The 14,295-nt window shown below is 52.9% G+C and overlaps 6 protein-coding genes across 6 annotated transcripts; 2 read left to right on the plus strand and 4 right to left on the minus strand.

Annotated features, from left to right (window-relative positions):
- Positions 1-43: 43 nt before the first annotated feature.
- Positions 44-2,353, minus strand: J4E82_007479 (uncharacterized protein; the record flags this gene model as incomplete). The annotated part of the gene is made up of 1 exon (XM_051733723.1): positions 44-2,353. The coding sequence occupies one exon, from the start codon at positions 2,351-2,353 to the stop codon at positions 44-46; it is 2,310 nt and encodes a 769-aa protein (XP_051586503.1).
- A 1,874-nt stretch (positions 2,354-4,227) lies between these two features.
- On the minus strand, positions 4,228-5,989 carry J4E82_007480 (uncharacterized protein; the record flags this gene model as incomplete). Its single annotated transcript, XM_051733724.1, has 3 exons — positions 4,228-5,613; positions 5,760-5,882; positions 5,969-5,989. 3 exons carry the CDS (start codon positions 5,987-5,989, stop codon positions 4,228-4,230), a joined length of 1,530 nt encoding a protein of 509 aa, XP_051586504.1.
- Positions 5,990-7,000: 1,011 nt separating this feature from the next.
- Positions 7,001-7,743, minus strand: J4E82_007481 (uncharacterized protein; the record flags this gene model as incomplete). Its single annotated transcript, XM_051733725.1, has 4 exons — positions 7,001-7,048; positions 7,113-7,281; positions 7,341-7,469; positions 7,538-7,743. 4 exons carry the CDS (start codon positions 7,741-7,743, stop codon positions 7,001-7,003), a joined length of 552 nt encoding a protein of 183 aa, XP_051586505.1.
- Positions 7,744-8,205: 462 nt separating this feature from the next.
- On the plus strand, positions 8,206-9,609 carry J4E82_007482 (uncharacterized protein; the record flags this gene model as incomplete). The annotated part of the gene is made up of 4 exons (XM_051733726.1): positions 8,206-8,242; positions 8,314-8,346; positions 8,510-9,270; positions 9,319-9,609. 4 exons carry the CDS (start codon positions 8,206-8,208, stop codon positions 9,607-9,609), a joined length of 1,122 nt encoding a protein of 373 aa, XP_051586506.1.
- Positions 9,610-10,213: 604 nt separating this feature from the next.
- J4E82_007483 (uncharacterized protein) lies at positions 10,214-11,262 on the plus strand (the record flags this gene model as incomplete). Its single annotated transcript, XM_051733727.1, has 4 exons — positions 10,214-10,295; positions 10,444-10,496; positions 10,552-11,123; positions 11,178-11,262. 4 exons carry the CDS (start codon positions 10,214-10,216, stop codon positions 11,260-11,262), a joined length of 792 nt encoding a protein of 263 aa, XP_051586507.1.
- A 486-nt stretch (positions 11,263-11,748) lies between these two features.
- J4E82_007484 (uncharacterized protein) lies at positions 11,749-13,978 on the minus strand (the record flags this gene model as incomplete). Its single annotated transcript, XM_051733728.1, has 2 exons — positions 11,749-11,970; positions 12,047-13,978. The coding sequence occupies 2 exons, from the start codon at positions 13,976-13,978 to the stop codon at positions 11,749-11,751; spliced, it is 2,154 nt and encodes a 717-aa protein (XP_051586508.1).
- Positions 13,979-14,295: the final 317 nt, after the last annotated feature.

The raw sequence follows: 14,295 nt of genomic DNA on the forward strand, positions 1-14,295 counted from the left end.
AGAACTCATTGGAAGACAGCATAAGAAAAAGGAAGTCTGCTCGTCAAGGCCTCATGGTAAAGAGGCGCGCGACGAGTCGGTCGAAGAAGTACCCCATATCCTCATCTTGCCTCTTCTCTTTGGCTTTCTTTGCCAGGTAGTTCGATGTTTCCGCCTTTTTAATTGCCTCCCGCAAATTTTGGATGAATGCATCTTCGGGTGTACCTGTCTGGTGAGACTGCATTGACTCGCCCTCCCAGTCTGGTCTGAGTCTGGCGTGGCAACCAGAGAAGCACGCGCGATAAAATTCGAGTAGTGATTTCACACCATGATCGTCGATTTCTACGTCCTCTTCAGTAGAAGGTGAGCGTGTGGCGTTGTAGCGGTTATGATATGGCAGTTTCGCAGCGTGGTAGTGAATAGACTCTACCGTCATCAGGACAGTGGTAAGAACAGCCAGAGCGATGGGCCACTCGTCGCAGTCCTTGTTCAAAAGAAGTTGCTCCAATGATGTGAGCACATCCTTCATCAAGCTAAGAGCAAGGCCGGGCATGATCGCACCAAATTGCGAACGAATAAAGCAAGGTGTAGGAGTGAGGTCCTGGGGTATATCCATCGTACTGCGGATGAGCTGCTCCAACATGGAGCTCTCTGAGCGTGATGGAAGCGTTATATCACCGCCAATGTGCACCAGCACAAGAAGCTTGAGTGCCTGGTGTAGTATGCGGTAGTGAGGGGAGCTTGCTGGAATAGATCGCGAAAAGACGTAGATATCGCGTAGGATCCTCAGCGGTGAGCAGTATAGCGGGAACGCACGGAAGTGATGCGCTACTAGTAGCGACAAGTGAGAGTCTAATGTATTCAGCAAATGGTATTGTGCATCAGCTGTTAGCACAGCCGGGAGAACGGCGTGCTTGTGCGAAGGACCGGTGTAGGGCTGTGGTGGCCAGGAGTAAATGATGTGCTCGTGCACGAGGGGATTGTCGTCGTTGAGTTGTACGGCATGTACCGAGACAGGAAACGTTGGTCCGAAGCCAAAGTTTAGAGGAAGCGTGTAGGTAGCCTCTTTTGAAATTTCGAAATTACCAGCCGGAACGAAGGATTCCAAGGGCCGAGTGGTTGGATGCCAACCTAGGCGGTCAGAGAGGAATGCCGCAGAAAGGTCAACAAGAGTATGGTCTCGACAAGGGTGGTTGACTAAATCCCCTTTGTAGTGTTCGAGACAAGCTCTGCACGGAGTACCAGGGTCACACTTTTCCTTCCGTCGTTGGCAATTCGAGCAAGCGCCAACAATCCGCATCAACGCAGCATGGCGGCGCTGCTCAGCAGTCAGGGCTCTCTTCCGCCCTTTGGGAGCCCGACCTGGCATACCCTCTGTGCTCGTGGGTGCTAATCGGTGCGTCAAAGGGTTCGGGTGATAAGACACCCAGCCATAGGAGTCAGGCGAGGGGGACGGAGTGGAGGCTTTGCGTCGAGAAAGCGATGCGCTTCTAGACAAAGCAACACCGCGAGGGTAACGTGAAGTTACTGGCGATACTGAGAGTATAGGAGGAGGTCTTCGTACTGATGCAGAGGCTGATGTTCGGTTGTTGTAGTAGGTAGGTCCAGGTGTAGCATCAGGAATGGTGATGGCTCTGCTGCGATTGTGTAGCTCATATTCGCCATCTGATCGTCGATAAGACGGCAGTGCCGAATTGTAGTTCTGCGAAAAAGAATTTGGAATGGCAATCGGCTCGACTTCTGCTCTGCCCCCATCATCTTCTGCGATCGGTTCGATGATCCGTGGCTGATCTGCCCATGTACCAAGATTCGAGAACAATCGGGAGGCTCTCACATCCAGACCACTGAAGGAATGGGAAGAGTCCGTAACATAGGGGTTGAAGACGGTTTCAGTTGTGCTCTCGAGAGAACCAGGGGTGAAGGTTTCCGGGATACGATCGTAGCGTGTATCCAAGATAGGCGAGTCGTTGATAGCACCTAACGGTGATAGGAGGCTGCTGTCGCACGCACCAAACGATCCAAAGTACTGACTATCTGCTTGGACAGCTAGCGGAGAAGTTGATATGGTGTCAAAGGACAGTGAAGTTCCATTTGCATGTTCGAACGATGACTGTCCATCTAGGATTGATGGCGGGCCGGAAACCGTATACTCGAGTGACGGAGGTTCGTCAACGACCGAAGGAGGTGCTGATACTAAATATGTAGGCTCGGACGTGTAGCTTTCCGATAGCTGGTGGCCCGCAACGTAGCTGCCTTCTTGAGCCCTTGTATAACTGGTTTCTCCTTGGAAAAGAGGGTCATACAGTTCATCGTCCCAATCAACGAGCTCCTGCCAGCTTTCGTTCAGGGAGCTGATATACGGAAAGCGAGACATTCTTCAGGTGGATCAACGGTGTTGTGTGTCAGGCTGAAGGGCAAGGAACAACCAAGAGTGGATGAAGGCCGTAAGGTTCACCCCTTCGCTGAGGGTCTCATGCGATGAGCGATGACAGCGTGTAGAGTACGGAAGCTGGAATGTTGCGCCGGAAGACGATAGCTGTCTGAGTAACACCAATTAATTTCTCCAGGCTGCAAGGTGGCCAAAGTTATATTCCACGCGCAAGTTGGGGCAATGTCAGGGTGCGGCTGACTTGACTGCCTTGCATCAGAGGCCGCCAGGGCAATTGACGAGTAGTCGTCAATGGCCTTATCACGTTGTAGCTGCTTATTAGTCAATGACTAGAACTTGCATGTAAATGGCCGCGGGCCGTTGGTGCTGGAAGCTTTGTGTCGAAGGTATGATGTCTTGGGGCTGGTCGGCAGTGCCATCTGACCATGCGCGAGTCTGCAGCGTGGCGGCCGGTCAACTCAATCTGTGGTAGCCCTGTCACCGTGCTTTGCCGGGTAGTTCTCCCCGCTGTATACTAACAAATTAACATCGAATCAGCATGGGAGACGTGAGCGACGTGCAACCTAGCGCCAGTCGGCCGGTTCGACACATCTGCGCGATTTTGGTACACCATGTCTAAGAAGGCAGGCTTCTGGAAAGACTTCGCCTCATTGTGGCTGTGAGCGGTGCGGCCAGTCGAATAATCTCCGGCCATGCACATGTTCCTCCACAATAGGTAATCGAGTAATCCACTTCCGTTGCGCAGTTCGACATCTGTTAGACGTCGCTGTGTAAGGTGTAGAAAGGACGGCTGCCTATACTGGGTATGCGGAGGCATTTCGGTATGGTAAAGCCTACGTTTGCCGAGCTGGACCAACACCTTGACCCTTTCGGATGCAGTGTCTTGCTTTCTTTCGCGCGCGATAGCAGGACTGCTACGCGGAATCCCTGACCTCGGCTATGAGGGAGCTTGTCCTTGACGCCCTCCCCCAGATTACCGTGAACACGTAGATGGGGTGATCAGGTCAAGCGAACGTCTAGCCGTGTTGAGTAAATGACACCCCTTCAGACCAACGCCCTACACATCGCCAAGCAAGAAGCAGCCTGACAAAGTGCCTTACAGCCGGCAGAGCAGCTGCGCCGTGGGCTCATCAATTTGTCCCTGCACTAGATGCTGCAGTAGTACGTGCTGGTATGCATGCACTCCACTCGTACAGATATGTAGCTAGCGAGCCTCACTCTTTCTTTGCATGTGTTTGCGGCTCTGCGCACTCACTTCCCCTTCGGCTCAAACAATACACTGACGTACTCTGCTTTGAAATCGTCAATTGCGCAGAGACAACTGCATGCCCGACTTCTCGGGTATGACACGATAGGATCCTTCAACAGCCATTTCATCAAGTCACCAAGCGAGAGCGGATGCGACTGTGTTGCAGAACTCAACATAATTATACTTGAGGACCCAACGCCGAAATGACGGAGCGGGTCCAGCCCAAAGGAGTATTAGGGCAAGTAATTTGGCCAAAAGATACCAAAGCAAGCAACGCAGACAAAGTATGGCCGTGACAGTACGTATATGCGGACAATAAGACATGCGAATATGAGATACAACAGAAGAAGCCGAATCCTAAGCAAGACATGTACAGGAACAGATACACCGAGCCCACCCGAAATAACCTTTGACTTGATGTCGGGTATCATCTAAAAGGAAGAAACGTATGGAGCAGCATGGTATCGTACAAGAGTCGACCACGAAACTACCTTTTCCCCCATTGTAGTCAGACATCGATCATGTCATCAGATCCCTGACTTGGTGTCGGATCAGAACAAGACCACGCGCGCATGCGGACGATAATGTCGAGATCCGGATCCCCGTCTAGTCACGAAGCCTCGTTAGGAGCATAGAATAGAACAATCTCGCCCCTATCATTTCTTCGGAGACGTAGATCCTTCCAGAGCTCTTTCTCGTCATCAGCCTTGGAGGGCGCGCGGGCATGGTGCTCGTGACGCTCGCGATGATACCGTTTCAGAGCCTTGTTGACACTCATGCCGCGCTCGGAGTCTGGACCCTTGGTGATGAAGGACATGAACAGTCCTGCAGGCGAAGAGATAGGTGCCACGTCTCCGGTGGGCCGCACAATCAGCTGGCCTTGGCCATCTGGCTCCGGAGAGTTTGTTGCCGAACGATGGTACTCAATGGCCTTGACCGCTTTGCTCTCGCGCGGTGGTGGCGACACAGAAGACGAGTATTGCCGACGACGGACTCGGCGAACCTCAGTTGTAGAATCCTCGCGCTTCTTCTTGGGCCTGATCTTGACGAGAGCAGTGCTAGCCTTGCGCTCTTTGCGCTCCTTATCGCGGCCCCTGTCCTTTTCCTTCTTCTCTGCTTGCTCACGAGCCTTGGTGTCAGCCTTGCGCTGCTTAGCTTGCTCCGCCTCGTATTCTCGCTGCGCGCGCATAAGAGCCTTCGAGTTACCCTGCTTGGCGCGTTTCATGGGGCTCAGAGGCGAGTTGACATAGTCACCAGAGTCATCCGGCGAAGGTGGGAACTCAGGTCGGGCAAGCAGTCTGTTCAGCCCTCCAGTGAGACCAGAGTGAAGCGTCGCGGGCGCATCTGCCATCATAGTGTCTCTTTCCTCCTGGGCGCGGACTAGCGACATATCGAGTTCACTGGGCGAATTGCGCTTGCGCTTGCGATCGGTTTTCTTCGACGTGGTTTCAACATCCGTGTCGCGCGACTTGTTCCTCGAGTGCTTTGACTTGGAGGCAGGTGTAGTGTACGAGTCGTAGCGCTCATTGGAAGGACGAACTTGCTCGTTCCCGTACGAGAAGCCGTTTTGTGCAAAGGACTCGTCGTCGTCGGGCACCTGGAACTTCATGACGTCGGCGATTGTAGGCATGTACTGCTCCTCGTATGCAGGTGGCTGACTGTCTTCAAGCATGCGCGCTTCGTTGATGGGCGCGCTCGTTCTCGGAACATTGGGTGTCGACGAGGGGTCAAGGAAATCGAAGACATTAGGAGCCTCAATAGCCTCTTGCTGGTGATAGCCTAGAGAGTGCGCCGCTGGCGGAGGAGTGGGCGCACGAGGCGGGGCATCCACGACTGCGACGGCGTTGTCATCATTGCGCGCTTCTTCGACGGATGCGTTGTGAGGAGTGATGGCTTGAGAGTTGTCGTGGTAGGCGCTGTCTCTCTTCTGTTGCGGGCCCTTCTTCTTCTCTTTGTAGAGTTTGCCCTGGTACTTTTGGTCTTCGGTTATGCAGGCCTACCATGTGTCAGTTAGCGACTGCGAAGGGTGAAAAATTGAATACGGCGCAATGCGCGACGCGGGCGCACAAGTTGCAACAGTCGCAGCGTGCTGTTCTAGCAGCAATGGGTCGCCATGTAGGGCAAGAAAGGTATGATGCGTACCGTATGAGATTTGTACGAGGTTCCTGGGAAGTGGACCATGCAGTCGAGGCAGGTAAAGGAAGCGCCATAGCATTGGTTACGATGCCCGTCAAGCTTCTTCTTTGTGAGGACGTCTCCACAGCCCTAGACCGTCACAGTAAGCCTTCAATGCATCTCCAGGGAAGGGGCCAATGGTGGGGAGAATATGGACATGGGGCTCAAGTAAGTACCTCGCAGGAGAAGGACACCATGGTGGAAAGATGAGGGTCGATAGACAAGTAGCGGTGAACAGCTGGCAGACGGTCAATGGAGGAGAGGATGAAGAGTCGGTGTATGGAGGGGGTGCCGCGTCGTTATCACCCCTCGCTGGCCCAGGTAAGGTTTCAGTTGTTTGGGATACAACAAAAGTCGTTATGGCGCTAAGTTGCTTTGGGAACAGGCCCCTGACAATGCGCGCCTCGCGACCATCCCGAAATACATCATGCGACCGCGCATCTTGCATGCAGCCTGTTAGCGCCTGCGAATAGCTGCCATCCCAAGCCACGCGCCCGCCGAACTGGTGGGCTGCCCATGGTCATCTCCTAATGGATCGCCGACCTGTAGCATCGCTTTGCCATGACGCACGACCATCACACACGGTTGGAAAGTTGGAGAGGGGCACGGTGTCGCAGGTAGAGTACTATGCTTCATTCTATCGTCCTTCTATCGGGCTTGATAAGGGCATGCTGTTTGGCGCGCATCTTGCTTGCGTGGCTCTCTTCACGACAGGGCTTCACCTGTCTGAAGGCTGATCACTGAGCAGTCATTCGCTAGGGTGTGCTTAGGGCAATCTCGAGTCCGGTTTACATCCCACCACCATCGAAGCCACTTCTCGACATGCCGTGTGAAACCTGGCTGACGAACTCTGCGATCTGCCGGGAAGGCCGGAGGAGCTCCGTCGATACCTTTCAGCTATCGTCTTGACTATTGGCTTATTGGCTCCTCTTCCAAGTCGTTAGCCATCGTTTGCGGCGTAGCAAGTACCCGCAAATAGAGATATCGTGACCATGTCGCAACCCCCTTCTGCGCAGCACAGTGTCTCGGGCATTTCGCATCTCAAGTCCGCTGTGCCGTCCAACCCCACCTTGCATGCGAATCCGTCTTACGTGTTTCAAGATGGAGTTTGGGCTCTCGTAAAGGATACATTGGCAAGTGTATCCTCTTGAGCTATGCGCTTTGCCTGGTGATCCTTCCCCTACCCTAGCGCTTCATGGTCCGGGGTCTCATGCAGCTGTGTCTTTGCTCGATGCTGTCGGCTCCTCGTCTCCACACTAGATGTTGGTGTACGCAGTCAGTTTATGTCTCATATGTAGTTCGTACAGGGATACTACTTACACCACAATCATATGCATCACCTATATCTTCACAACTGAACTCGGGCTTGCCCAGCCTCTTGTTGACGATATTGTGTACGTAGCAACCCCACATGGCGGCTGCTGTCCGCGACGATACTTGAGGAGGATACTTTGCGAGTACTTGCCCGAAGTGCTCTGCGCATTCCCCGCTGCAATTCCAGTCAGTTTGCGCATGACCTTTGTGTGCGCCACACGGTGTAAGACATACCAAGGGTACAGGCGTTGGAACAGGTGTACGTATGACCGCAGTGCCTCTTGCTCCTCGTCGGTAGGGCTTTCGGGGAAGCGAGCAAAGGTTGTGTGTAAGACTTTCCACGCGGCGCGACCGAGTTCTGCCCTGCGTTTGCTTGTCAGTCTGCCCGTGTTCTGTACATGGTGTCTGCGCAGAGGCTGTGATGCACATACTTTGCCGTCGCATTCTCCAACTTTGGCGCGATCGCATGTCCGGTGAGCACGGCTTCGCTGGTACGACCCAGCTTCTTCTCGACCGATGTTGGTGCTAGATGTGATGGCGTTACTTTGTAGGGCCCTACAAGCACGAACGAGCACAGGGCAAAGACGACTAGAGCAAGGAGAGCAAACCGGGCCCTGGGGCCACTGATGCGCATCATGGTGAAGTGTTTAGGTCAGATCTCCGAGGTGAGAAAACGAGATTTCAAGGTGGTGAGACGCGTTCCATGGTTCACTGTGGAATGCGAATGGCTGTCATCTATGGCCACGCACTCGATGCCTCAGATAGCGCCAAGCTTGCGGCTTCGAAGCATCACGCCCGAGTGGTCCCACCATGCGGGTAAATCTGCAGGTACATGTGTGCAATCGAAGCTAGTTCGCATTCGACAACGCCATTAGCATTCTCCGCGATGGGAAATCAATAAAGTGCAGTTGATGAGCTTTTGGTACGCTGCGACGGGTGCCGGGGGATATTACCGGTCTACGTCATCCGATATCGCAGTAGGGCTGAGCTTGCTGGTCCTCCGAAAGCGTTCAAAACTTCAAAATTGCCCATTGACCAATCTGCATATTGGCTCGCGCTTCAGCACACGACACCGTAACTCACTGCAAATAACACAACCATGTCAGACTTTCCTCCTTCACCCGTCGATACCATTGGTACGTCAATCGCTGAGCGGGTTGCCGGCACGTTCCACGCAGCGCAAAGGCCCACGCTAACTCAACTACAGACTGGAGCAATGTGGGCTTCAAGATCCGAGAAGGTAAGACTTAATCCTGTTACGAATGAACTCGGCGAGTGCATAAACTGGGACATGCACGAGAAGGTATTGAGAGGGCGCCCAAAGTGTGTTTGTACTGCGTATATCCACCCCGCCGTGGAGTCACCCACCAGTACGATTTCGAACTCTTCCTAACTTTACAAAGTCGCTGGCCATGTTGAATCACACTACTCTGTTGAGACCGGCAAATGGACCCCCCCAGTCTTTGTCGAGGATCCATTCCTGCGCATCCACGGCATGGCACCCGGTCTGAATTACGGGATGCAGTGCTACGAGGGTATGAAGGCCTTCCGAGCACCAAATAACACCATAAACATCTTCAGGCCCAACAAGAATGCCGAAAGGATGCAACACTCGGCCTCTTTTATTTCCATCCCAGAGGTACCGACAGACCACTTCCTCGCCTGCTGCAGTATGGCTGTAGGAATGAACGCGGCATACGTGCCACCTCATGAGACCGGGGCGGCCATGTACATCCGACCACTGCTCTTCGGTAGCTCAGCGCAGCTTGGCCTGAACCCGCCACAGGAGTACACATTCGTAGTCTACTGTATTCCAACAGGTGTCTACCATGGATCAAACCCGGTAGATGCCGTCATCCTTGAGGACTTTGACCGCGCCGCGCCGGAGGGAACTGGATCAGCAAAGGTCGGAGGCAACTACGCTCCAGTATTGCGGCATAGCGAGAAGGCGTACAAGGCAGGCTACGGCATTACCCTGCACCTTGACAGCAAGACCAGAAGCGTCGTTGACGAGTTCTCAACGTCCGCATTCATTGGAGTGAAGAAGGATGGCGACAAGGTCAAGCTTGTTGCATCTAACAGCAAAAACGTCATCCAGAGTGTGACTGGAGACAGCGTTCTCAGGATTGCGGAATCATTTGGCTGGGAAGCCGAGTCCCGAGAGGTACTATATTCGCTTTGCAAACGTGCTACACTCAGCTAACAATTTTAGATCGCGTATGAAGAACTCAAGTCCTTCGACGAAGTCCTTGCTGCAGGAACCGCGGCGGCTCTTGTTCCCATCAAATCTATCACTCTACCATCGAAGGATGACAAGTTCACGTATGCAGAGGCACAGCAAGAACCAGGCCCAGTATGCAAGAAGCTTCTTACGACACTGAAAGGTATCCAGCAAGGAAAGATTGAAGACAAGCAGAGCTGGCTTTTCAAGGTGGAGAGGCCTGAGCAGTTTGGAAAACAAGAACAGGCAAACGGGGCCAAGATTGTCGGACAACTGCCTTGAGAGGATGGGTCGAGTGCGCTTTCCGGTCTTCACGCATGCAGAAATGACTATAGATGACCAAGGCAAGGACAAACTTGTCAAGGTTGTAAACGCAGGCCTGTACAGAAAAGACTGATGAATAATGCAATGCAAAAAGAAAACACTGCTTCAACTATATGGCCGGATTTGCTTTGTCCTATACTTAGACTTGACTGTTACAACCCAGACATCCAAGCACGGTTGAAACAGACAAGAGCAACATGATACTGGGAACGCGGAGCTCGCAATCGTGGTACACGTTTGCGATGGCTTAAAGCTGTTCGCGCCGCGAGACTTTAAGTGCCGAGGTGGCCCAGAACTATCTTGGTCGACACCCCCACACAGTCTAGCCAAAACGCATACGTCATCCCTGCTTTTCACCCGCATAATCGAGGTGCACCATTTGAGCGCGCGTCTATCCAACCGTGCAACGAGGCAGACAGACACCCAACATCCCTACCCTCTCGCATAACCACGAGGTCCGAAACCTTGGTATACCCCGCCAGTAGTTGCAGCCTCGCACAAAATTAATAGCACGCCTGTGCCACGCGATCCTACGCCGAGTCACAGCGCAAACGCCTACAGCATGCCTGGATCGTTTTCGAGAATCAGGGACAAGGCCAGGCGCCACCTGGGTGATCCTAGTCCGGATGAGGCCTATCTTTCTTGTGAGTCGGGACGCAGGGACTGTGAGAGGGTAAAAACTGACTGAGGGCAGATCATGATGTGAGGGGTGTGTATGCGTCACCTGTTCTTTGACTTGCGCTTCCATGTGCTTTTGACAACCACGACGGTAGTACTGACGGCTGCCAACAGTAACGCGAGCCGATCTAGACAGCATCAAGTCTAACGACTGGCTCACGGACAATGTGCGTACACCATTACCCCTCTGCACACCACAACTAGGGCTAACATAGACCCAAGGCCATCGCCTTCTGGCAAGAATACCTCGAACGCGAAGAGCTCAATGCCTTCCCCAAAGCCTCCATCGTCCTCCTCCGCCCCTCCATGTCCTACATGCTCATGCAATCCGCCGAGCCCCTCTCCTTGAAAGAAGTCCTCCCCAACTTCACTCACACAACACACGTCTTCCTGCCCATAAATGACAACACCGACGTCACACAAGCCGAAGGCGGCTCACATTGGTCCCTCCTTCTCGTTTCCATCATCGATGGCGTTTCATTCCACTACGACTCCATGACTCAGTCCAACGAGCGCGAAGCACGAAGCACAACCATGAAGCTGGAACAACTACTAGGAAAGCGACTGCGGTTTATCCCTATGAGTGATAGTCCGCAGCAAGAAAACGGAAGTGATTGTGGTGTGTTCGTCTGTGTGCTTATGCGGCATTTGCTGCTCAAGAGGCTGCTTCGGGCCGATGCGAGCAAGAAGGTCAGCATGAGCATGCGGGATGCACACATAAACGCAAAAGATGGACGGAGAACTATGCTCAAGGTCATCGAAGAGAGGAGAGACGAGGGAAAGCGGAGACGCTCGTATGTTTCCGAAACATCATTGTCATTGGGAAGGAGAAGCTAACACGCGTGCAGAGGCAGTCATTCACCCTTTAGAAATCCCTCCGCCCACTCCAAGAGCCCACCACGCATAGGCGACGAACAATCGCAGGAGCGCTAGTAGCCGCTGAGATTTGCATCAGACTAATATCCCTGATTTGGCTCCATTACGTGGAGACTTTATGAGCACCTGTGTGCACGAAGGCGCTGTGCTTTGCTACGCCTGTCGCCTCGGTAATACACAAGCGAGCGTCGGATACTGTCTGAATGAGGTAGCAGGCGGAGTAGGTCATGATTTACGATTTATGTGCTTCATGTTTACGCAAATATATGAATGGTTAGCATCGGCACCGGAGTACTTTTACTGGAGACGCACATAATACATACCACGAAAAAGACGTACACAGCGAATCAGACTACGATTTTCAATACTTCGGTCTACATCAATGTTGATACCATATCAGTCACTAGCTGTTCTATGAGTGTTAACGCCATCCATGCATGACAACCAGCTCCGACCCAACTCCCAGGTTTTGCTCTCCACAAGCTAGAAGAGTGCGTACTCGATAACATGTCTCAAAGTGTTCTAGTCAAATGTAGATGGCGTCTAAATTGTCTTCTCGTCAGGCTTGGTCTCTTTGGGCTTGGTCTCTTTGGGCACGAGGTTGCCCTGATCATCCCGCGGTATACGTTCCCAACCCGTCTTGAATCGCTTGTGGCTTGCATCGAAGCGAGGGAAAGGATGAGCCTCAGTATTCAGGACGATTTGATCGAGAGGAAGGAGATCGTTGGGGGAAAAGAGAAGGTACATGTACTTCAGTGTCTCAGCCTGCATTGTGTGTTAGTAAATAAATTCAGTTATTTTGATGTATAAGGGAAGGGTAAAAGCGAGGGGAGGTACTTACAAGCCAGAAACTCTCCATATTGTCTCGCGATGGAGGAGGTATCTTTGTGACATCGCCAATACTAGAGAAACCACCATTGTCCTCTACGATAGTGTGTTTGACAAAAGCTTCGAACATGTCCCAACCCCATTCGCGGTAGATGTCGTCGCCGGTTATACGCCACATGTATAGCAGAGATTCCACCGTCTCTGGTCGCTGGAGGTTGTGTGTATCAGCTGGCTTGAGGTCAAAATCGCCCTTCCAGCCTTCACCGTCGGGGATACTGGTGTCGAGCTCAGACTTGGATGCTAAGATCTCGGTGCGGTACATCTTTGGTGGGTCGTCCAGCTCGAAATACGCAATCTCAGGCGCGAGACCTGTGGCGGTTACTTTGTACATGCCCATACAAGTCTTTGTGAGCTCGCGAGCGAGGGTGATGTCTTCCTCTTGTGCTTTGCCCCAGGTGGGTAGCTTGCGCGCATCAGCGAGAGGAATGCCACCGGTTGCTGCTAGGGCGATGGTACCAGGCAGGAAACAGACTAGGTGATCCATCTTGGGGTGCAATTTCCCTTCAATTCCGTTTGGTCGCTCTCCTAACACAGTAAAGTGGCTGTTTTTCGTATAGGTGAGAAGATGCTTCTTTGCGCCGTTGAGCGACTCATTCCACATCTCTTGATAGATTGGTTCTTGCTTCTGGGTCTGGAGGTACTGCTTGATAAGGTACTCGTAGTAACTGTCACCACGACTGCCCCATCGGATCTCGTTGCCGCGGAAGGTTCCCCTGTCTGCGTAGATGAAGATAGGTAGAAGACCGTCTTTAGCACCGTTGTTGTCAACGACTTGCATCACCTTTTCAGCTACATCCCAGTAATGTTTCTCACCGGTAATGAAGGCCAAGTATTTCATCTCAAGTTGCAGAGTAGTTGCTTCAGCTGTAGAAGACGCACCACCGTCGGCGTGCGAGGCTTCGCCTTTGGCATCTCTAAGAATGACACTGGCCCACGGAACACCCGAAGGTGACTCGTACGCGCCCATGAGACGGTCTGCCAAATCGGTTGCTTTTTCCAAGAACAGGTCCTCTTCGTTCTGATTCTCGGGCTTCAGGCCCGGAAGTGTCTCTTGCAAGTAGTGCGCAGACAGCAGACCACCAAGCATGCGTATAGTCGTTTCGAAGGTATTGACATCTTGCTTCTTGTCGTAATCGAGGCTTGTTGCAATCCATTGACGCGCGTGGTTGACTTCCTTTGTCAGGTTCATGATCATGAGCGTATCGAGGGCGTCCACGATAATCCAGCCCAGGCCGTTGGGCTCTGCCATGTATCGACCCTTCTTCGAAACGGGATGGTACTCGTCGTAGCCCCAGCCGTGCTCCTCATATGCGTTCCAGCTCAATAAAAAGGCATCCTTTACTGCTTGTCTCCGCTTCTCCCAGTCAACTTTGCTCTTCTTTCCGGCAGCGCTTCCGCCCATGTTTGACAGTAAGCTCTTCCCCTTGTCCTTCTCATCTTGCACTACATCCACACTTGTCCCTCCACTTGACCATCCAAACCAGTAGAAAAGCCCGAGCACGACCAGTGCTATCAATGACATGCCCCTCTTACTCTTCAGAAAGCCTCTCCTCCCCCTCGCGCCGCCGCCGCCGCCATATCCGTATACCTTTCCTGAAGGCTTGTCCTTATACATTGGCAAGCCCTTCTCGTTTCCCGGTAGTTTGTTCCAAACATTATCTTCAAACTTGCGTTGCGCGCTCTCGAAGTTGGGTACGTTGCGCGGGATGGCGAAGGACATGTCTGAGTCCTGAATCGCCTGTTTCGTGGCCTCGACCGCCTGCTTGGTCGATTCGACGGCTTGTGAGGCTTTCTTGTTGGCGGCGTTCTGGAGGACGGCGAAGGCGGAGGGTGTCTTGAACGTTGCTTTGCTTCGGAGGTTGAATGGATCGCGTGTCAAGTTCATGAGGCGGCGCGACGCGTAGTGCTAAACAAATGATAGACCAAGCGGAGCGAGTGTAAGTTCACCCTTGCAAAGTCTGACAAGCTGTCATCTTGCTCCAAACTCGCAATGGATTCTGGAAGCAATGCTCAAAGCGCCCTCTGACTCGCCAGGTGTTCATTGCTCACCCCCGATGTATGTGGCTTGGCGCAACAGGGGTCCCGCATCGTAGAGCCATCAGCCACAGCGGAGTCCAACGGGGGAGCTCCACCCCTCTACATCTCAGCCTCTGCGACTCGCAAGCATCGCTCTTCCTCGTACTACAAGTCAGAGATACGCGT

This window comes from Alternaria postmessia, assembly GCF_024291825.1.
Source record: "Alternaria postmessia strain BMP 2775 chromosome Unknown scaffold_51, whole genome shotgun sequence".
Classification (NCBI taxonomy): Eukaryota; Fungi; Ascomycota; class Dothideomycetes; order Pleosporales; family Pleosporaceae; genus Alternaria; species Alternaria postmessia.